At 31.7% G+C, this 23,336-nt stretch overlaps 1 protein-coding gene and 1 long non-coding RNA gene across 2 annotated transcripts; both read left to right on the forward strand.

Moving 5' to 3' along the window:
- The first annotated feature begins 1,881 nt into the window (after positions 1 to 1,881).
- Positions 1,882 to 4,732, forward strand: LOC143539171 (expansin-A1-like). The gene is made up of 3 exons (XM_077032568.1): positions 1,882 to 2,331; positions 2,980 to 3,292; positions 4,034 to 4,732. The coding sequence occupies exons 1-3, from the start codon at positions 2,199 to 2,201 to the stop codon at positions 4,338 to 4,340; spliced, it is 753 nt and encodes a 250-aa protein (XP_076888683.1). The 5' UTR covers positions 1,882 to 2,198; the 3' UTR covers positions 4,341 to 4,732.
- A 13,696-nt stretch (positions 4,733 to 18,428) lies between these two features.
- On the forward strand, positions 18,429 to 20,486 carry LOC143539152 (uncharacterized). Its single transcript, XR_013136379.1, has 3 exons — positions 18,429 to 18,611; positions 18,766 to 18,833; positions 20,218 to 20,486. It is a non-coding gene; the product is annotated as an uncharacterized LOC143539152 (long non-coding RNA).
- The last annotated feature ends 2,850 nt before the right edge of the window (positions 20,487 to 23,336 follow it).

The raw sequence follows: 23,336 nt of genomic DNA on the forward strand, positions 1-23,336 counted from the left end.
TGGAACAACCTCTTAAAGGGCTACAAGAAGAGAAGAAATAGAGTGTATCAAAAAACCTGTTGTTGATGGGTCTCAAACTCGAGAGTCGTGACCTTCACATTGTCTTTGAATTGGTTTTTCGACTATACTATTAAAACTTATATGTGTAGTAAATGGATGTAACGATGTATAAACTAAATATACTAATTATAATATATATATATATATATATATATATATATATATATATATAAAAGAGTTTCCGTCTTTTTACGAGACTGGCTGAACGATCACTCCCCAAACCTCTCCTTGAGACCAACACTAATTCTTACATATGCGTCACATAACCAAGAGTGAATACATTACTCAAATTTACTACGTTATACGACTATACGAGTCTTGTGATTATTATTTATTTATTATTATTTTATTTTGAATAACAAATATTTATAAAAAAAGCAAAAACCTCAAAACAAACAAACAACAAAACTAAAACGACAAAGATTATACAAAAGAAAAAAAAAACAAACTAAAAAGCAAATACCCGAAAATGTAATTATCATTTATATTTGTTGAACTTTAAATATAAAAACAGTAAATGAGTTAAGAAAAATATATATTTTTATTTGTGGCTGCAAGGGAGAGAGAGAGAGAGAGATTAAAAGTGAAGACAAACACAGAGAGAGAGCATGGGTTGCCACGTGTTTGAATGGAGCCAAACGTAAGGCATCATAGTGTGGTCCATATTACTAAACATTCAAATCCAACCACACACGTTCAACCATCTCGTTTACTTTTCACTGTACCTCCGAATATTTATATTTAACCAAAGTTTAAAAGTTGGATTTGAGTTAAATTTATACTAGAATCAAATAACATGCTTCATGCTTGTACCAAGTGCACTTGTGTGTTACAAAGTTAATGGAAGTTAGAAAGAAAGTAGTTAAACATTATATTACATATACAGATATACTTATTTAAATTGGTTGTATTAAATTGCTAGCACAGTCATAACTCATAACCTGTTATTAGGGCTTTAAACAAGCCATTTTAAACTGACAAACTCGAGCTTGGCTTGTGAAAGATTTCAAACCTGAAGTTCGGCTTGAATGCCCGTAAACATGTCGAGTCGCATGCGAGCTACTTGAGTTTGGATTGATAAAAAGCTCAAAATGAGCGGAGTATTTTTTTGAGCTCGAGCCTAAAAAATAAAGCTCCTTTAGTTTTCAAGCCCGATCTCAAGCCTTGTATGGGAAACTTGTTTAGGTTCGTCGATCTTTAACGAGCCTTATGTATTTTAATTTTTTTAAAACTTATTTTGGACTTTTATGTAGTAATTTCACAATGTACATCCGAGTTTGACCTGAGCTTTGGCTCGTTTAAGGTACTACAAGAGCTTGAACCGAGCTTAGGTTCGTTATAAATTTTTTCTCAATATATATATATATATATAAATCAACTATTATATAATAAAGGAAAATTGAGGTCCCAAATTCACTCTTGACTGGTGACGACTCCCAACTAAATGTGTATTTTTTACCAACGATCAGCGACTAACGGAGTTAACCATCTGTTAGCATGATGCTTACATGACACGCCTAGTTGTCAATAAACATCTGTTTGGCAACTTTACGTGACACTAATCATCTATTTCTTTTTAAGAAAATTGGTTTAAACTAATCTAAACTATGCCTTATTGACAAACAACAGTCCCAACTAAATGTGTATGAAATATTCCGCTACACATGCCACGTAAGCAAAGGACTAACGTAGCTAACTATATGTTAGTCGCATACCGTTGGAAAAAGATATACATTTAGTTGGGACTACCACCAGTTAAGTGTAAAGTTGAGATTGTTATTTGATAATATGACATAGTTGAAATTATTTAAAGCTAATTTTGTTATAATAAACTAGTATAAACTAATCCAAACTTAAGAAATCAACTCATGAACCAAGCTCGTTTACAAATTACACTTACACACCATATGGTTAAAATGTTTATATAATTATAAAATATTATAAAGACGGCCCGCGACAATATTTTGAATATTTTCCAAACTGGTCCACCACAAATACCCTTTTTGCCCTTTTGCCTTTATTCTCAAAACCACCTCTATTTATATGCAACATATTCTACAAGTTTTCTTCGCCACAATCTTCATCACATTCACTCACTCATACATACATTCCACCTACATTCTCATTAACAAAAACCCATGGCTTCTTTAACTACTTTAATGTTTTTCTTTGTGGGTTTACTCTCATTTGTCACGGTGGTCAACGGTGACGGTGGTTGGGTCAACGCCCATGCCACCTTTTATGGTGGTGGTGATGCTGCTGGCACAATGGGTATATGTTTTTCTTAATATTGTAGATTTTAAACTAGCCGAGCTAAGCCGAGCTCGAGTTTAACTTATAAGTAAATTTTCAAGCTTGAGTTTCGCTTAGACTTAGTCTACTTTATTATTTTATAAAGTAATCTATATTGAAGTACATTTGCTTTTTATAAACTTAAAAATATAAATATTAGATTTAGCATAGTATAAGTATTAATTAGCTATTGTTATCACCTTTTTATATTTTTATGTATTATAAAAAGTATTATAATAATATAATAAATGAAAAGATGATAAAAATAGTTAAGTAATATATATTATGTTATATATATAAAAGGTTCATCATTATAAATTATAAAAATACAAGTAACTATATATTAATTAATTAATTAATTAATTAATTAATTAATAAAATAGTAAACAAGCTGAGTGCGAGTTTGAAAACTTTCTTATATTTTAATTGTAACTGTGATAATATGTTTATATAGTTCTTATAATATACAAAAAGATAATATAAATAACTAAATTTAATTATTATGTTATATCTAAAGATTGTAGTTATACAATTATTATTATATACATTTATAACTCACAATGTATAATATTGTTAGTTTTTTTTGATATATATTAAATGAGTAACAAATTGTTGTTAATTTAACAGGTGGTGCATGTGGTTATGGTAATTTGTACAGCCAAGGTTATGGTACAAACACAGCAGCATTAAGTACTGCTTTGTTCAACAATGGGTTGAGCTGTGGGTCCTGCTTTGAGATCAAGTGTGTGAATGACAACAAATGGTGTTTGCCTGGATCTATTAAGGTTACTGCTACCAACTTTTGTCCACCTAACAATGCCTTACCTAACAACAATGGTGGGTGGTGTAACCCTCCACTTCAACACTTTGATCTTGCTCAACCTGTGTTCCAACATATTGCTCAGTACAAAGCTGGAATTGTTCCGGTTGCTTATAGAAGGTAGTGATTTCCTAAAATTCCCTTACCCACCGAGGGTATTTTGGTCATTTTAATAGCATTTGTCTTACTATGGTTTTTTTTTCTCATTTTATGAGTTTTTGTTTATTTTAGTAAATTTACAATATTTTGCTTCCTTGGTATTTTAGTATATGTAGAAGCATAATAATAAGTATACCATGTCAGTACAAAAACAGTTTCAAGTACAATGCTAGATCCAATATTAGTAGAAAAATAGAGATTTCCCAAAATACCCTTCTCGAACCAGGGTATTTTTGTACTTTTAGAAGCATTTATTTTACAAGAGAATTTGTGTACTTTTAGAAACATTAATTTTACAAGGGTAGTTTGGTACTTTAGAATGAGATAGTTCCCAAAATACCCTCCTTGATCAAGGGCATTTTTGTACTTTTAGAAGCATTTATTTTACAAGAGAATTTTTGTACTTTTCGAAACATTAATTTTACAAGGGTATTTTGGAACTTTAGAATGAGATTTCCGAAAATACCCTCCTTGATCAAGGGTAGTTTTGTACTTCTAGATGCATTTATTTCACAAGAGAATTTTTGTACTTTTCGAAACATTAATATACAAGGGTATTTTGGTACTCTAGACTGTTTTGGTACTTGTATATTTTAGTCTTTTTATAAGAATTGTTACATTTTATTTAGTACATCGTGTTTTAAAATTTTAATAGTTAACTTGTTTTACTAACTTTTCTTTTGTTTTTTGTTATTTTTTTAGGGTATCGTGTTTGCGAAGGGGTGGAATTCGTTTCCAAATTAACGGTCATTCCTACTTCAATTTGGTGTTGATTACAAATGTGGGTGGTGTGGGCGACGTGCATGCGGTTGAAATCAAAGGGTCAAAGATCGGATGGCAACATATGTCAAGAAACTGGGGGCAGAATTGGCAATCCAACACTTATTTGAACGGACAGTCGCTATCTTTTAAGGTCACTACAAGTGATGGCAAAACGGTCGTGTCCAACAATGTTGTTCCTACGGGTTGGTCTTTTGGGCAGACATTCACGGGTGCCCAATTTCATTAAAAATCATTAAAAAGACGCTTTTACCCTTAACGGGGTAGTAGGTTTAGTGGTCACCTAGTATTTACTATTGTAACTTTTTAGCAACTACAATAGGTACTACAATGACTATAGGCTTAATTTAAAAGGGCCTTTTAGTCATTTTGTTTTTAAGGGTACCTTATTATTAAAAATGGTACCCTAGTTTTTAAGGGTTGGGTTTTTGTGTTGAGGGGGCAGTGGTGGTAATTTACACCCGCCAAAAGAGGATTTGACTTTTTTGTCCTTGGTGTTGGGCATTGGGATTAGGTTATGATATTGTGGTGTCTTTGTTTGCAATGTTTTTAAATTTATGAGGTGTGAAGTTGTAAGTTTAGGGTTTTTATTAGTAATGTAAGGTGACTACCCTATCTTAAGGTTGTTTGGTGTGTTGTTTAATTGAAAATATAATGCGTGCTGTACTACATTAATGGAATTGTTATTGTATGTTTCTTTTTTGGTGTTTTTATTGCTTTACCTTGTAATAAATATCAAATCACTTAGTTGGTTTGTAGAACATAACTTTAAGTTGAAATTGATTGCTTAAATTATAAAAACATACTTTGTTTCTTGGATTATAGAGAAATCCCTTGTTAAGTTCTCATGATCTTTTTTTATAATTTGGTATTTCTGTTTCTGCTATTAAAATATTATAATGAAAAACGTATTAAGTGAGTCATTGCTTAACTTGTATCGTTGTTGCCTCGAGTCCAATTTATGTTAGCGTGAAATCCGGAATGGATTTTTTGTACAAACAACTGTAAATCTTTATACCCCATCTGTTAAAAAATAAAATTTATGACTATGGTGGTTTAGATACTTGTAAGTGTAATGTAAAATGAAATTTTAGTTGTCAAAACAGTTGTTGTTTAAGTTTCTTTATTAAAAAAAAAGAATAGTTAATTAAAAAAATAGTATTTAACTATAGTTAAATATTTTTATCACATGACCAAAACCCTAGTCAAGGTATTAAAAAATAAAATAAATAACATGTTATATAAAATTTTGGCTTCACGTGAAGGCTAAAATAATAAATGTGATTCAAGAAAAACAAAATAAACTAAAGTTAAATAAGTTATAATCAGTCCAACAACCGATCAACTTTGTCGATTAACTAAGACAAAGAGCGTTAAAGATAGGTATTTAAGGGTTTTTTAAAAAAATACCGCATCTGCTGTTTTTACTGAATGTAGTTTCGCTAATACACTATTTACTTCATTTATAAGTTATAACTGCCTTTTCTTTTGTGTCCAACTAATGAAGTGCACATTTAGCCTCATTCATTTTTTAAGTTGTCCTAAACATATATGGCAATGTTTGGCTTCACCTTTTAATTGGAATGGTTGTTTGTTCAAATGCTTTCCGATTAGACAACCTGGTCTTGTCATATGAAGACCACCTAGACCTTGGTGAAACATGGTCAACAAATTCAGTTATGTAGCAAGTAAAGGGCACTTTGGGAATAGTGGAATGCCTCAAATCCAATAAATAAGAAGAATCTTTGACCAAAATTTCATTTTCCAACCATATATCACAAGTTTAAAAATAATATAATTGCATAGTCATGGCATGTAGCATTTGTCCTACTAGGTTTAGGCCTTTTGGTAGTTGATATGCAGTTACACACATTTAATTAAAGATCATATTTTTTATCATTAAATATCTGATTATGACAAAAAAGAGGTAAACATGATACTAAAAGTTTATGTAGTTTTTTAAATATAATTTTCTACTTACCCGAATAACTTTTATGCAATTTTATTTATTTTAGGCGTTTTGGGTAGTTGATATGTAGTTACACACATTTAATTAAAGAGTATTTTTTATTATTATAAAAAAATGATTATGACCATAAAATAAAAGTGTAAACATGATTATAAAAGTTATGTAGATTTATATATAATTTTTGTACTAACCCAACCCGAATAACTTTTGTGTTTGGTAACAGTTTGATTTTTTAATTGGCCCAACCCTTGAATCTATGGTGTAATATGTTTGGTAACAGTTTGATTTTTTAAACATAGACAATGCTAAATAGCATTATCAAACTTTATTGTGTTCAACAAATAACGTGTTTATAATACGAATTTGGACAATGAGAAATAGATCCAATATTTAAGAAGTGCGCTACGGATCATATCAGAACTTGGAGAAAAGAACCAAAATATATACATTTGAAAAAACAAGCATACCAATTTTAAAATGGTCAAAACTCGTAGAGAATTGTTAAATGGGCATCCTTTGAACTCTTCATTATTACTCATGTCACTTTTTAAATATATATGAAGAAGTGTTGTTATTTCAATATCAGATAAGTACATAAACAAACTATAAGATTGTTCTCTATGGTTGGGGACATCGAAACCCCTCTACAATGTCACGTCAGCGCCATGTAAGCACCGAGGAGCATCGAAGCCCCAACCCATAACGCCCCGCTATGGTTTGAAGCCCATTGGGCGCCCCTATTATACATATATACATATATATATATATGTGTGTGTGTGTGTGAGATTAAGAAAGCGAAGGTGTCTAGCGTTCCAAGGCCACCCCTCCCTCGCCGCCCCACGGCGGTGTTCCGTGCCCGCCGCGCCCCCAATCCGCTCTCTTTTGCGCCCATAGCGACCGGTCTAAACAAGAATCATATACTAAATAACTCTTAATTACTTTTTATCGGTGTGACATGACACTTATACATATCCTTGTAAGATTCTAACCCTCTTTATACGTAAAGTGAATGATGTTAATGTGTAATTTTATAACAAAAGTAAACATAGATTATTCATGTTACAATTGATATGAGAGGTCAAACATGTAGGATACTTTTAAAATTATTCAAAAACATATGTTTATATGTGATGGGCTTATTCCTTTAAGTTCAAGCCCAATATTTTTTTTTTTCAATTACAAAATGAGCTCGAATATAAATTTAGATTTTAGAATGAAACTATAAAATGGGCTTCTTGATTGATGATATTAGCCCACACTAGAAAAACTGGTGACCAGAAGTCCAGAACCTTGATATTAGTTTTTTTTTTATTTTCATTCATATTTTTACAATGGTGCAAAAGAATCCATTTTCATAACAAAAAATAAATAAAAAAAAGGGTCAAGTTGGTTAGGGTTGATCCATCTATTTTTTATCTTATCATTTTAATATTTTTCTAATTTTAAATTAAGTTACTTAATATAATTGTGAAGATTATATATTTACATTACACTTTTTAAAAGGTTCAAGTCCCAACTTACTAGTGTGTTAAAGACTGTTTGTTAACTATCAACCACACATGCTTACATTTCACTTTATTAATATGTTAGATAGAAAGATAACTTGATTCCCCATTCACACATTTCACTAAACATTCGCGTAACTATTTATTGTCACACATAGAAACGTAACTTAAAAAGGCATAACTTTCATTACGTGTAGACTTATGAGACCCTTAAAATGAACGGAAACGTCTTGATAAACCAGATCATGTGACAACCCACCTATGCCAAATTGACGGATCCAAATTTTATCATATCGAATCCAATTATTTCCCACAGATTTATTAATTAAAGTTTTCTTTTGAACGACTAGATGGACCTATTAGGCTATTACACCAAATCTACACTAAACTAAATTACATGGGCCCGTCATAAACGGGATCGAACCCTTGATATCAATGGGAGCTTCATCACTTTAACTCATAATTTTTCTCTTATACATTTGTGCTTCTGTTTTGTGTCACAGGTTATATATAAGATTAACTAACACTAACCAATAAACTAAATCACTCTAACAAGGGGAATTCTTGAAAATAATCTCATAAAAATGCAACTTATGCATTAAATAACAAGTTCAAGCCAAATACATAAATAACAATTAGTAAAAGATTATGAACAATATTGGTTCACATCTCACATTCTCATCACCATTAGCACTTAATCTTGATAAATTCAAGAACCTATCTCTCCTTCCCATGTTGTTCAAATGCTTATTTTACATACTTATCTACATCAAAACTTGTCAAATTAAGAGCCACCCAAAGTTATATTAAAAAAAACATCTTGATTGATAATTATGTCAAAGAACACTTCATTATTGAATCGTGTTCAATGTTCATAGTTATGATGTCTCATGGAACTTCATTGATCTTGACATGGCCGCAGGGTTCGCTCTCAAATTGGCCAACGCGCTCTTGCCAAAATCCGTTTCATCGCCTTCGTATCGAAAGGCCTAAAACAATGCAAAAAGTCATGTATTAAAGATCGTAATTTCGACTAATTTAGTTACGAATAGGTTGATTCGTGTTGAATTAATGTCAATGATCAATGATTTAGTAATTGGATTAAGCAGGGTACACAACTTAAACACATCAACATTAGACCTATGAGTGCAAACAAGCTGAGCCGCTCACGAGTTACTCAAGATCGGATTGATAAAGAGCCTGAAACGAGCTAATCCTTATCGATCCCGACCCAATCCCGGGGCTCAAATAAAACTCGTTTAGTTATCAACCATGAATTAGACCCTCGAATTGGAAGATCATTTAGGCTTATCGAACCTTAACGAGTGTAGTGTATTTTTTTTAAAACTCTTTTGGAGTTTTATGTATTAATGTCACACTGCGTAACCTGAGCTTTGACTTGTTTAAGCACCGAATACGAGCTCGAGCTAATCCTACGCTCATTAAGTTGTTCTCAATATATATATATATAGAGAGAGAGAGTAATAATTAAAATATATATAAATTAGTTAATAATAAATAATCATACCCAAGCAGAGCTCGAACTTGAAAAAATAACTCACAAGCCGAGCTTTTACACTTCCCGTAAATTCCCAAAATTCAACTAATATTTTTCTCTCACAAACACAAATCACAACCCATTACCCAAAACTAAAATATGGGTATTACTAAACCCAACCCATTTGCAAATGGGTTCAACCCAAAACTATATAAAATTACCTTAACACCCTTGGAATACTTCCGTTGCTGATCATCAGCTGCCTGTATTGTCTTCCCCCAAATCTTGTCTCTAGTGTCTGACATTTTACTAGATTATTAATTTATGTATGAACTTATGATATGTGTTGATTTGATGAATGTTATGTATTATTATGTATGTGTTGATGGGTTTTTGTAAAGGAAGACAGTGTGACTTTTTTTATACTTTTGGAACTTGACATGTGGAAGACAATTTGTTGTGTTTCAGCCACAAGTTTTTGTGGTCTTGTTTGGATGACTATTTAGGTGGGTCCCATGTTCCATTTGTTAATGTGTGCTTTTGTGTTTTTAGTGGTTGTGGATTTATGTGGTTTTTTTAATTTGTGGGATTGTTTCAAGAGTCAAGATAACTTGTGGTATTGAATATAGGGGGTGAAAAACTGATAATAATAAACTTTTTGATTTTTTATTTATTTAGAGGTTAATATGATTTTAGTCACGTGAGCATAAAGAATCGTTTGATATGTATTGAATAGTAACCATTCATGGTAGTCAAAACCTTTTTTATTTTTTAGAGTTTTATATCACGTGATGTCTTAGTAATTAAATTAAGAGTTATAAAAAGTAAAATTTAGTAATAAAAATATCCTTACAACTCTCCTGTAGTTATTGATTTCTCTCTCTCTCTCTCTCTCTCAAACAACCTCTTCTCCAGCGTTGTGGACACAACGTTTAAACCCATTGATCTAAGGGGGTGGTGTAGGCGAGAGTTTTAGGCTATAACACCCACAACTCTCTCCGCTACGCATGGTTTACGACTCTAAGTCAAGCGGTATCAACGTGTTGAGGGAGGTGTGGAATTAATTAGTATTTCTTTTTTTCTTTTTACATCGTGGAATGTTGCGATGGGTGTGGAGGTTTCATTGAAGACTTAACGAGTCTGGAAATTTCGAATGACTACTATCTTCACGTGAATTTGTGTGAAAATACCGCCACACTTCACTCAAATGATCAAGTCTGCTATTTTTTTTTAATTTTTTATTGCATCTTTAAGTGTTTTTCTAATTATTGTTGTTGTTGCTGTTATTATTATTATTATGCATGCAATTTTATATTTTATTTACAGTTTGTTAAAATATAAAAATAGTATTTTTTTAAAAAGATAAAAATGACATATTAGTTTACACACATGAGGAACATGGTATCACGACTCTATATATGGTTCTATGTGGAAGTGGTGTTGCGTCTATGGAGCGGTTTTCAGTCACACATGTGTAATGTGAAAACCACACAGGCACACACCATGGCCTAACGAAGTAAACATTGTTAGTATAGAAAGTGAATGATTTCAAAAGTGAAGTTTAGCGAAGAATATGATTAAAATTAAAAATTACCTTTTGACCTAAATGAGGTCAAATGCTCAAACAACATGGACCCTATAGTTAGTATAGAAAATGATAATGATTACCGAAAACTTTCTTTAAGTTTATATGACCATGTAAGTGTCATTCTTAATGTAAAAAAATCAAGCTAACAATCATTTTTTAAAGTTTCTACCTTAAAAATAATCTATGTTCGAATCCTGATATGCATATTTCATTTTGGATTTAATGGAAAATGGGTTTTACCGGTTCACCCGTCAGGTCCTGGACAACCGCCACCCGCAAAACCCGGTCGGGTTTTTAGAAAACGGTCCAAATACCCTGACCCGGACCATCGGACCGTTCGGACCGAGACGGTTTCAAAACACTGGTTTGTAATATATTTTGATTTCCATGGTGAACTCTATTTGCTTTTAGAGTTAAACAAGTCATGTGACTTTCATGTGAGGTAATTTGGTACTTTCATCCCTTTTTATTAAAGAAATTAAATTTTAATAAAATGAGATAAGAAAACCCAGAAATAGAAATTAGGTGGTGGAAATGAAAAGATTTAAGAATTTTGATCGAAATGACAAAATTAAAAAAATAATAAAAATCAACACTTCTACTTTCTCAGCTGTTTAGAAAGCCCGCGACTCAAAGCTTCGACTCGTGGGTCGCTCGATAAAAGCTCGAATGAAACTAGCTAAAAAAACTTGATCTTAAACAACTTAAGCTGAGTGAGCTCATATTTTAACTAGCCAAAATCAACAAAAGCTCGGCTCAGATCGGCTCGTTGACTCGATCATAGGCTTGTTTAACTTCAAAATCGAGCTTGAGCTTAGTGGAGCTGCCTCGTTTAATTTCGAGCTCGAAACCACCTTGACTCGACTCATGAACAACTCTATGATTTCTCCTCTCTATTTTGACTATGGTTAAAGTTTTTAATCCTTTTATTCACAACCTTTGTCCTCATGGCTCATATTTACATAATGTTACATTTATCTCATTTATATACATAATTTATATTTATTTGCATCTTAAATCTATATATTGTTTAATGTAAGTACAACATAATAAAACATAAAGTTTCATAACAATCCATAATAATAATTTACATTGAAATATAAGGGATCTTACATCATCTCATCTAACTAAGGCTAGTGTTCTTTTTATATTAATTAACATGATCCGATGGTTTCATATCATGTTTGGTTGATTATATATGTTTACATATTTTAATAGTAACGTGATCAGCCTCAGGTCATGTTTTAGTTGAACAAGTTAAGATAAACTAATATTTTTAGCTCAAGTAGGGTTTAAAGATCACTTGAATCATGTATTTTGTTTCTATCCAATGATGGTTTTTGACTTCAAATTAAATAAAACTTATAAACAAGTAGATCAGTCTTAGTTTCTACTGGTTTCCTACAATATCTATCTTAGAGGCCACACGTCTACTATAGGCTGCGATTTACCTGATCTTGTTGGTTTGCATGTTCTTGCCAGCATCCTTCATACTCATTACTTTTTGGTAATCGGGTTCTCTTTGATAAGAGGAAAAAAGATACAAGATTTCAAATCTTTAGTTGGTAGAGCCGTAGAGGTGGTGGTTGGCTGCTGATATGTTAGGTTGTTGATGAGAACTAAAAGGAATAACTAACCAACTAATTAACTAATTAATGTTTATGTTTATATTCACTGATTTAACTAAAAATTCTATATATAAATAAAATTGGATAAATTATAACGTAGAAATGTTAATACAGATGCCTATACATACCAATGGGGTGATCCTCCGTTGACAAAGACAAAACCTTTTATCATTTGGGTTTAGGAGGCGGATGTATTGGGTTGAAGTCAATGGCGAAGGTTGCTTAGAGCCCCGCCCCCACTGTCTTTTTACGCAGTAGTGTAAGTTTACCCATTTTTGTTCGAAATTTTTTATACGTAGTGTAAATTTAGCCGTTTTCGGCCGAAATATTTTTTACGTAGTGCAAAATTTAGTTCTTTTCAGCAGAAAATTTTAATACGTAGTGAAAATTTAGCTGTTTTCGGCCGAAATCTTTTATACGTAGTGTAAAATTTAGCCATTTTCGGCTGAAATTTTTTATACGTAGTGTAAGTTTAGCTGTTTTCGGCCGAAATCTTTATACGTAGTGTAAACTTTAGCCCTTTTTGGCCGAAATTTTTTATACGTAGTGTAAAATTCAGTCATTTTCGGTAGAAATTCTGTAAATTTTGCCGTTTCGGCCGAAAATTTGAGCCCGCCCCCCTTTGTGAAATTTTGTATACATTTTGAGTCCAGCCCCCCAGCGTCTTAGTCCAAGCTTCGCCGCTGGTTGAAGTCCCACCGACGACAAATATTAAAAGATATTTGTTCAAAAGAAAAAAAGATGTCTAGACTCTGGACTTGGGGGCTGGGCTTCTCTTACGTTTTCCTCTTTTTGACTTTTGAATCATAAATTAAATAAACTGAGCAGGGCCTATAACACGTCATGGGCTAAGCCCAACTAGATCGACTTAATTTTGATTTTTTTGGTTTATACTGAATTGGGCTAAGTGAATTATATTTCAAAAAGTTTGATTACCAATTTACCATAGTAATAACTATTATCACAACACAATTATTACCAACGTAACGGAAATTTAGACGTTGACAACGACTTCTAAAACATCAACAATTTGGTCATTAGATTTGATAAAAGTATGAAAATGGTAAAGTGTTGGTGATATTGGTGTTTTACGCCTATATTAAACTTATAAAAAAATGTTAAAATAGTGTATTAAACTTAATTGGTTAGTTTGATCAAATATATCAACTAATGACTTAATTGAGTTATATTGTTGCACTTTTTATGAAGTTAACAACAATCGAAGAAGGATTTGCATGTAGGAACCTCTAGACGTCAGTGTGAGTTCATACAATTCCTCAAATCTTAAAAACTGGAGTACCATTATGGTATGAAGTGAATTGATGATACTTATGTGGTTATGTGATTATTTGTGTATATGTGCTTATATAGTTATATAGATAAATGATAGAATACAATAATTCTTAACGTACAAAAATACCTACATTCACGAAACTGATCCTTGAAATCACATCACAATATCTCGGAATCATCAATACATACCCAATTGACCATCGATTTACCGAAAATAAAAAGACATGGATCGTCAATCGATCGATTTATTACTTTTCTTCATGAAACCCGTTTTGAGCGTATTATGATTTTCTTGAGCGTTTTTGTATTTTGGCTTTGAGCGTTTTTGTATTTTTGTCTTTGAGCGTTTGTTTTTGCTTGAGTGTTTTGTTTTTGGCTTGAGCGTAATTCACGTACGTTTTTTTACATTAACCTTACTCTAGTTATATATGTAAATATGGTGTTTATTTGACTATGGATGCAGCACGTGTTGATCGGATCATGTAGAATTGTAGAGTATTTATATAAAGTCATGTAATTTTTGGAATTGCTATTATTGTTTGTACTTAAGTTATATCTTTGGAATTGCTTCCACATGTAGAATTTCTAAAATGAAATTTTTGGGACCACCTTTTGATGTTATATTCTTAAAGTAATTAAAAGGATTATATGAATTATGAATATTACATTTTGTCAATGGCCTCGAATCCATATATACGAGATGGTGATGACATATAACTATAAAGAGTTCGACACAAATCGTCAATGAATTGAGTTTAAGATGATTATAACGGTTGTTATGGGTGGTTGAAAGAAATTGACAAGAAATCGACAGGAACAGTAGAAAGAAGGATGCGGTACAGCTAACGTTCAGAACACAAATTATATGACGATAATGATGTTGAGATGGGATATGATCTAATTGGCTATGATGATAGTTGGTAGTGGTGTAAGGCATCAAGTTAGTGGTTATACTTGCATAGGAGACAATGGTAAATATGTATTTGGTGTTACAAGTAGAGGTTGTCACAATCTAGAGACGGCATCAACTTAAGACCGCGACTGGATCACAAAGTCAGCTACGTCGACGACAAAGATTTTAAAGACAATGACAAATAAGTTTTGTAACTCTCAAACCATATAGAACCACATCTTTTTGGTATATATAAAGGTATTAATAGAGCTAATAACAAAACAATACCATACATGTATGTATTGTTATCATAAACTAACCTAAATTTATTCTAAAATCCAAAGCTTATTACGTTAAATTGGATTATACCCAATACATATATATTATGTGGTGTGATGTGATATTAAGACACCTCGTGAAAATGGTTTTTATAATGTCATTATTTATTAAGATATGTTATGTCTTTATATAAAAAGAATCGAATCTTAGATATAGATAAAACAAGAATGTTAGTCTTTTTAGTGGAAGAAGAATCATCATGGTTGTGTATGATTTTTAAAGAATGTACAACTCTAAGTAACAATTTAAGGCCACAAATTAACACGTTACATAGAGTTGGCTTGAAAGCTTTTATGCATTTAACACTTTTGGCATCCATCCATAGTGGGACTTTATCCACGCCTAAAATGCCCCGTTGACGCCCCCACATCACTACGATGGGGGCATTTTCGTCCAGAAAAAGCTATGCACGTCATGCAAAGAACGACGCTGGGCGTAACAGAATATGCGTCCCAACGTTACCTTAATTAATTAAATCAATCTCCATCACTTGCATCACCCCACTTCTTTTAATTAATTAACTTAAAGATTATTTAATCATTACGAGGGACTTCAATCACTACGCATAAAACAAGAACCCCCCCTTTTTCCGTGCGTATACTGGTAGGGAAAATGGATGTTTTAGCCCCTCAGTTACGAATGCACTTATATAGTTATTTTGTATTAAAATAATTCTTTAGTTCAATTTACATGACTTGTTACAAGTTCTCAATCGTAAAACAGCCAAACCGTTTTAACCAGACCAATTATGTAATCGGCATCAATTTGGACGGTTTAATTTGTTTCGGCCTTTTGTAACACCTCTATATGAAATTTACACATTGATGATGACGATATATATTCAAGGTACAACGAACGAGTCTTGGGAGTACATGTGACATGTCCATATAACTTTTGGGAAGATTGGTAACAACTAAAGTCAAGGACTTTATGTTCTTATTTATGATGTATTGACTATTATCTTAGTATACATTTATAGTTTATTTTAGGATTAATATATAAGAGCATATAGTTACTTAAAATTCTATTTACATGAAATCAAGGTCTCATATTACCACCTTAATTAGTTGTGTGTGTGGTGGAGTGATGTGACGAGCCATATAGTCATATATACAAAGTGCATTTGTTATTGTTAAAACGAATGCAATTCACACTTATATCGTTTTTGACGGTTAACTATGCATAGTTCACAAACATTTTATGCATTAATTTTTGCGGCACAAACATTTTTGCAACCAAATGAGTGATGGGTTACCTTTCGTAGCAGTGTTCAAGTTTCATAATGAGCAATTTGTATAGATTTAGAAGTATGATTAAAGAGTATGGTTATCCATTAATTTTTTTTGGTATCTCATACCTATTCCATATAATTTAATAAGACGTTATAGAAAAAAACTAAAATGAAATTAAAGGAAATGAAACCTTGTTTATTACTCTGACCTTGTCACCACTTAGGGATGCCTAATTAATGCATGCTTGCTAAAGTATGCACAAAACATATGATTTAAGCAAAAAAAAAAAGATACCATATGCTAATATATAAGCTAATTATGACATTTAGAGATACTTTTATAAAAGTATTCGTATTAACAATCATACATTTGATATTATATACATAGACACACATTAAAGGTGATGATGTATATGATTCACATGTTTTAAATAAAAGAGGGCGTTGGATGTGTGGGCACACATCAAGAAGGCACAAGTGTGGTTAGACCTGTTTTATAGGGTTGCGGTTAGACCTGCAATGTTATATGGAACGGATTGCTGGGCCATCAAGAAGACACAAGTGCGAAAGATGGAGGTAGCAGAAATGAGAATGCTACGTTGGATGTGTGGGCACACAAGGTTAGACCGAATAAGAAACGTTGTGTTTCGAGAGAGATTAGGGGTGACGAACATAGCAAACAAGATAGGAGAGTGGAGATTGAGATGGTTTGGACATGTGAAGAAAAGACAGCCGACGAATCCTGTTAGATCCGTAGAAATCATTACTATAGAATGGAGGAGGGGTAGAGGACGACCTAAATTAACGTGGGATGAGAGGATTAAGCATGATTTGATAGACTTAAACCTTTCCGAGGACATGGTTGATGATAAGAATTCATGGAGAAGTAGAATTTAAGTTAAGGATTTTTAGGGAGAAATGAATTACTTAGAGCTTATATTTACCTTATTTTGGACACATATATAGTATTAGTATTAGTATTATTCCTATATATATAGTATTAGTATATTCTTTCCATTATTATTATTATTATTATTACTGTTTAACTTTGATTTCTTTGTATTGCTTCATACATATGTACTTTAGAGCTGAGGGTCTCTCTGCAAACCACCTTTTTATCCCTTTGGATAGAGGTACGATGTACCTACATCTCACCCTCCCCAGACCCTACCTATAGCTTTGTTGTTGATGGAACTTCATTGGGTATGATTGATTGATTGATTCTATGTGATTTTTTAAATTATGTTATGATATTCAAAGTCGAGTGTCGTAACTCCATACACTTCTCTTTACACAGTTAATCACGTCAATTTCACATATGCAATACGCTACCACCTATCGCATAATAATACCAAAAAAATGGGGGACAACATATGCCAATTTTGGGAGGGAATGTTAGGTATGCATTCCTCCACTTATTTCAACCTTTTAGACTCCATAACTGGGCATCATCACTAAAGTTTTGTTACTTATATATGAAATTAGTACTATAAGTCTATAACCAAAGGTGGATTTTAATATATCTAATCCGTTTAATAAACGACTGTGTTCGGTTGTACTAAAACTAAACATAGTGACTTGCCATCCCACAAAAATTGGAATAAAAACTTTAAAAAGATATAATTTGAGATATAACCCTAACAACATTGTTCAAAACATCAAACGAGCTATTATCGCTTGAGCTCAAAGTTAAAAAATCAACACTAGATGATGAAAACCTCCACGTTGCTCCTGGTTAAAAAATAATTAAAACAACGTCTACTCAATTGGTAAAACACACAGAAAATAAAACATGCGCGTTGCGGCAACGAGCCGATACGAATTTTGCCAGAATCGACGGTGTCGACACTAAATAAAAAACAAAATGTTTTAATCGAGAAATTTGTCTTTAAATAATAATAAAAAAACAAATAACAAATAACTAAAAATAGATCTTAGAAAGTAAAAAAATTAACAATAAAAATAAAAAAAGCGTCAACAACGTGCCCCCAAGTGAACCAATCTGGTCACTTGCGGCGCCTACTTTCGAAATTTAATCCATACTATTTTGGAAGAGGCTTGGTGATCGGTGATGCCTCTATAGCTGAGGATTTAGGTTTAAATCTTGTTTCCACTTGTTGTTTTATCAAAGTCTTTTGAATGTCATATGTCTGCATATGTTATGATTTAACTGCTACATGTTTTTATATTGGTTAGCAAGATATTAACATAATCTCTTTGTGTTTTTTTATAACAGGTTCTCGTTACATATAAAAACAAAACTTTGTCCTTGTGGATAACCTCTGAAAAGTTTATATTAATAATGTGTCCACCCACCACTACTTTTAACATAAATGATTTCTCCCTCACCTGGAGCCACCCACAAACCAAAAAGGTGTCATGAACATTGACATATAAATAGGGATGAGATTGATCATAACTAGCATTATAAGTTAATAACCCAAATAATTATTTAAGATACCAAAATATATAATGGCAACTTCTGGTTTTCATCTAATGGTGACTCTTCTTGCTTTCTCTCAGCTCTTGTTCATGGCTAATGCTATCTCAACATCCGGTAATTCAATCTCCCAAGAACTTATATCGCGCAATGCATGCATGCATTATTATATTATACTGTGTTACCCTTGCGTGCTTGCATGCATGCATCCTAATTAAATTTGATCATGTTATAATGTAATATTAATTAATTTGTTTTCATGTTTTGACAGGGATGATCCATAGACATTTGTTGCATGAAAAATTAGAAGTTTTGGGATCTGGAGGTACCAATTACCAGGTACAATATTATATATTAATGGAATAATGTTTCGGTCTTCGGATGTTTGGGTAAATACAATGGTAGGCATGTAAACGGTGTTATGTTTTGTAGAATGATATCAAAATCATGTAAGTGATGATGTTATGTTTAAACTAAGATTTATTAATTTAAAGTCGGACTGTATATGTTTTTTGTTTTGTGTCTTAATTTTACCGACTAGATATTAAATAAAAGGAATAAAATAATCCAACTATAATAGAGAGACAGGTATTTGGACAACAAATTGCGCCGTCACCCCAATTAAAGCAATTAAAGAATTTCTGTATTTATTATAAACTAGTTTAAGCCTCCCGTGTTACGGGGGTTTATTCAAATTTTAGTTTTAATCGTTCTGATATTTTATGATGATATATTTATTTTTTAACGTAGTTTTGTTTTAATTTAATACATATACATTAGTTTGTTATTATATTTTTTAGCATTTGAGTTTTCTTAATTGTGATGTGTAGGTTTTTAGATTTATAAAGAACAAATATAAACGGACACGAGCATGTTGATTTTTTTAAATGAACAAACATAAACACAAATATTTGTCTAATGAAAAAGGGGACGTTGATGTAGTTGACAATGGTGGGTAGTATCGGAAGTTAATCGGCGATGGAAATGAACAGCAACAAAGAACATGTAAAAGTGAGAGATTAAATTAGGGTTTAATGATGAAAGTGTTTACCAATAAATGAGATCTTATAACCCATTTGATGGCTATTAGGGTTTGGTAAGACCCATAACCCGTGGAAATTATTTTTTGATGGTTAAGAGGTTATTTCAAAAATAAATGAGATGTTATAACTCGTTTAGGAGTTATTTGGGTTTGGTGAGACCCATGACCCATAAAAATTATTGTTTGATTATGAAACAGTTTCATAAATATATGAGATGTTATAACTCATTTAAATACTATCCGGGTTTGGTGAGACCCATACCCACGAAGTCGGGTTAAATGCATGAGAAGCCTCAATTTAGAAATCAAGCAATCTGATGACTCTAGAGAATTGGGGGAACAACATTAAATTATTAAGATAGATAGATGTTATTGGTATATGAAATTATTAAGTTAATACAGTTTATAAATAACAAATTAACAACACATTTGTATAACACTTTTCATTTTTTATTTATTAAAAATATATTTATAAAAAATTTATATATCATTTTCAGAGGAATATATATATATATATATTAAAGAAAAAAAATAGGAAATATATATTTAACATACATCTAAAATAACACTGTAACTAACTAAATATAGATAACATACTTTTTGTGTTAAATTCGGTTTTATTGACACATTTGTATGATACTAGCTTCTTACTTTTTTTTTTACTTTGTAATGGATAAAAAGATGAACATGGATGAGCCCGCGGTTCTGGAAGATGAATTCATGAGTGAGAGAATGGATTTGGAGAAAACTGACTATCCAGGACTAAGAGTAAACAAAGATCACACTCCAAAACCGCCACAACATGGTTGAGATGGATCAAAGGTTGCATATATTTATGATGTTCTCTTGTTATTTCAATGGATTGTGTGTCTGTGTGTATATTAGGTGATGAGTAATCTTGTAAGGAGTAGAAGTCATTTTATGAACACGTTTTTATATTTTGTGTTAAAAGATGCATGTCTTGTTTGATTTTGTTACTTTGTTTTCATTTTAATAAAATGTTATTCTTACATCTAGTTATTTTGAGTGGTGATAAGAAACACAATTAGACTTCACAAATAAATTATTGGTATTTCAATATGTGAAGATACCAACAGCTCGTGTTGCAAAAATCACGAATATGCGTTAATTAATCCCCAATTAATCGCCAGTCTTCATTTCACTGATTAATTTTGGGCTAATTGGCCAATTAATCGATTAATGGTCAAATCCAACCGAAATCAGGATTAACTGGCTTTTTTTTCAGCCAAAATCAACGGTTTCCGATTATATTTCAGCCAAAATCAGGGGTTTCTTATGAGATTCCAGCCAATTTCGGCCAAAATGTGTTTGTGTATTTATAAAACTGAAAATTATTTGTGTGTATGTATAAAACTGAAAATTATACATTAAAGTTCGATCCGATTAATTGCTAGGACCCACCCTACCGCTCGACTAGCGATTTTTACAACACTGCCAACCGCTAGTGATATGTCGGTAAAGTTTTGTAAGAAAACTTATCATGAGTAATACTTTACCGACATATCACTAACCAAAAAAAAAGAAATTGTTTTATGTTTCTTAATTACTTTATTTTAGTTGATTTATTACTTTGTCTATCTTTGAAGAATTTTGAAGTACTAAAGTACCAATCGATATGAAGCTTTAATCAAATTTTCATCTAAAGAAAGTTAATCATTAATTTAACTGATGAATGTTCCAATGGTGTTGTTGCCATGAACATGACACCCTTTAAATTAATTAAATGTGTGCATGTAAATTCTTAAGGTAAATTAAATCAACTAATTCGAGAGATACATAGAGAGCAACAAAAGTCGATCTACATACCGTCTAATTAACACCGAGTAAAATCTCATTGATATTCCAAATATCGACGCAACTAGTCTTTATATCCCTCACACCAAACTCAAAACAAGCATAGACATGTAATTAAAGAAATGCATTAGAATTTAATCTTTGATGACTTGTTTACACTTTTTTATATATCAATTCTAATGCTTCTTATTAATACCAATAAAAGAATCCAACTACAATAGAAAGATAAATAAAAGCAGGCAACAAGTTGCGCCCCCACCGCGAGGCTCTTGCCTAATTTTTAGATTTTACATCTACATTCATTAAATGCTATTAAGTGCAATGATGAATTGTTGTTAATTGTTGTAAAACGTAAAAAAGTTACATATATCTTTTGAAACTAATGAGTAGAAGAACGGAAAACCTATTAAAATGAAAACTATTGACCGGTTATAGAACACCCACAATCATGCTCCAGCTCAAACTAAGAAATAATTAATTATAATATATACTAAATTATCTTCATCTTAAGCATTAAGATAAATATAAAATAAACTTCTCCGGCCAAGAAAACTTAATAACCCCTTTGGCATTGCACCAAGTTTTACAGAAGGTCACTAAACGTTCTTTAATCATTCCATTCCAAAACCAAGTCCTAAAGGCTAAAACTATCATGCTTTGCCACCTTAAATACCCAAAAGAAAATATTTTTAGCGTCAGCATATTCACTAATGCTGACATCAAGATTAGAGCTTTGGCTATCTTTAAAGAATTTTGAAGTACTAAAGTAACAATCAATATCAAGCTTTACTCATATTTACATCTAAAGAAAGTTAATCATTAATTTAACTGATGAATGTTCCAATGGTGTTGTTGCCATGAACATAACACCCTTTAAATTAATTAAATGTGTGCACGTAATTTCTTAAGGTAAATCAACTGGTTCGAAAGATCCATGGAGAGCAGCAAAAGTTCATGGATAGTCTAATTAACACCAACAAGTAAAATCTCATTGATATTCCAGATATTTACGCAACTATTCCTCACATCCCTCACCAAACTCAATACATGCATAGGCATGTAATTAAATAAATGTATTAGAATTTAATCTTTGATGACTTGTTTACACTTTTTTATATATCAATTCTAACGCTTCTTTATATTATTAACACCAATAAAAGGATTCAACTACAATATAAAGACAGGTAAGCGGACGGTAAGTCGTGCTCACCCCGCGTTAAGAAATGTAAATTAAACAAAGGCTTTTGCTCATCATTTGGATTTTATATCTACATTCATTAAATGCTATTAAGTGCAATGATGAATTGTTGTTAATTGTTGTAACACGTAAAAAAAGTTACATAAATCTTTTGGAACTAATGAGTAGAAGAACGGAATACCTATTAAAATGAAAACTATTGAATGATTTATATAACACTCACAATCATGCTCTAGCTCAAACTAAGAAACAGTTAATTATAATGTATATACTAAACTAGTTTTCATCCCCCGTATTACGATGGTTAATAATATACTTATAGTTTGATGATAAATTTCACAAATAAATGAGATGTTACAACTTGGTTTAAAAGCTATATGGGCTTGAAGACCCACGACCCGTTTATTTTTTACTATAAAATTGGTTTTTTAATTATGAATAATATATATCTTTTTTTTAAATAAATCATATATTAATTTTTAGTATATCCATACTTTATAGGATTTTTATATCAAATATTTGGTGAGGTTAGTTTTTAATTTAATGGGATGCTATAACCCGTTTAATAAATATATGGGTTTGATGAGACCCATACCCGTGAATTCGGGTCAAATGCATGAGAAACCTCAATTTAAAAATCAAGCAAATCTGGTGACTCCAAAAAAAAGGGGAGCGACCACATCGCGACACGTATGATTTTTATGTTTTCGTTTATATATATTATAGATTATCTTCATCTTAAACATTAAGATAAATATAAAATAAACTTAGACTCCGCCAAGAAAAC

This window comes from Bidens hawaiensis, unplaced genomic scaffold (genome assembly GCF_021521415.1).
Source record: "Bidens hawaiensis isolate Kalapana, Puna unplaced genomic scaffold, B.hawaiensis_p1.1 tig00011819_1, whole genome shotgun sequence".
NCBI classification, from domain to species: Eukaryota; Viridiplantae; Streptophyta; class Magnoliopsida; order Asterales; family Asteraceae; genus Bidens; species Bidens hawaiensis.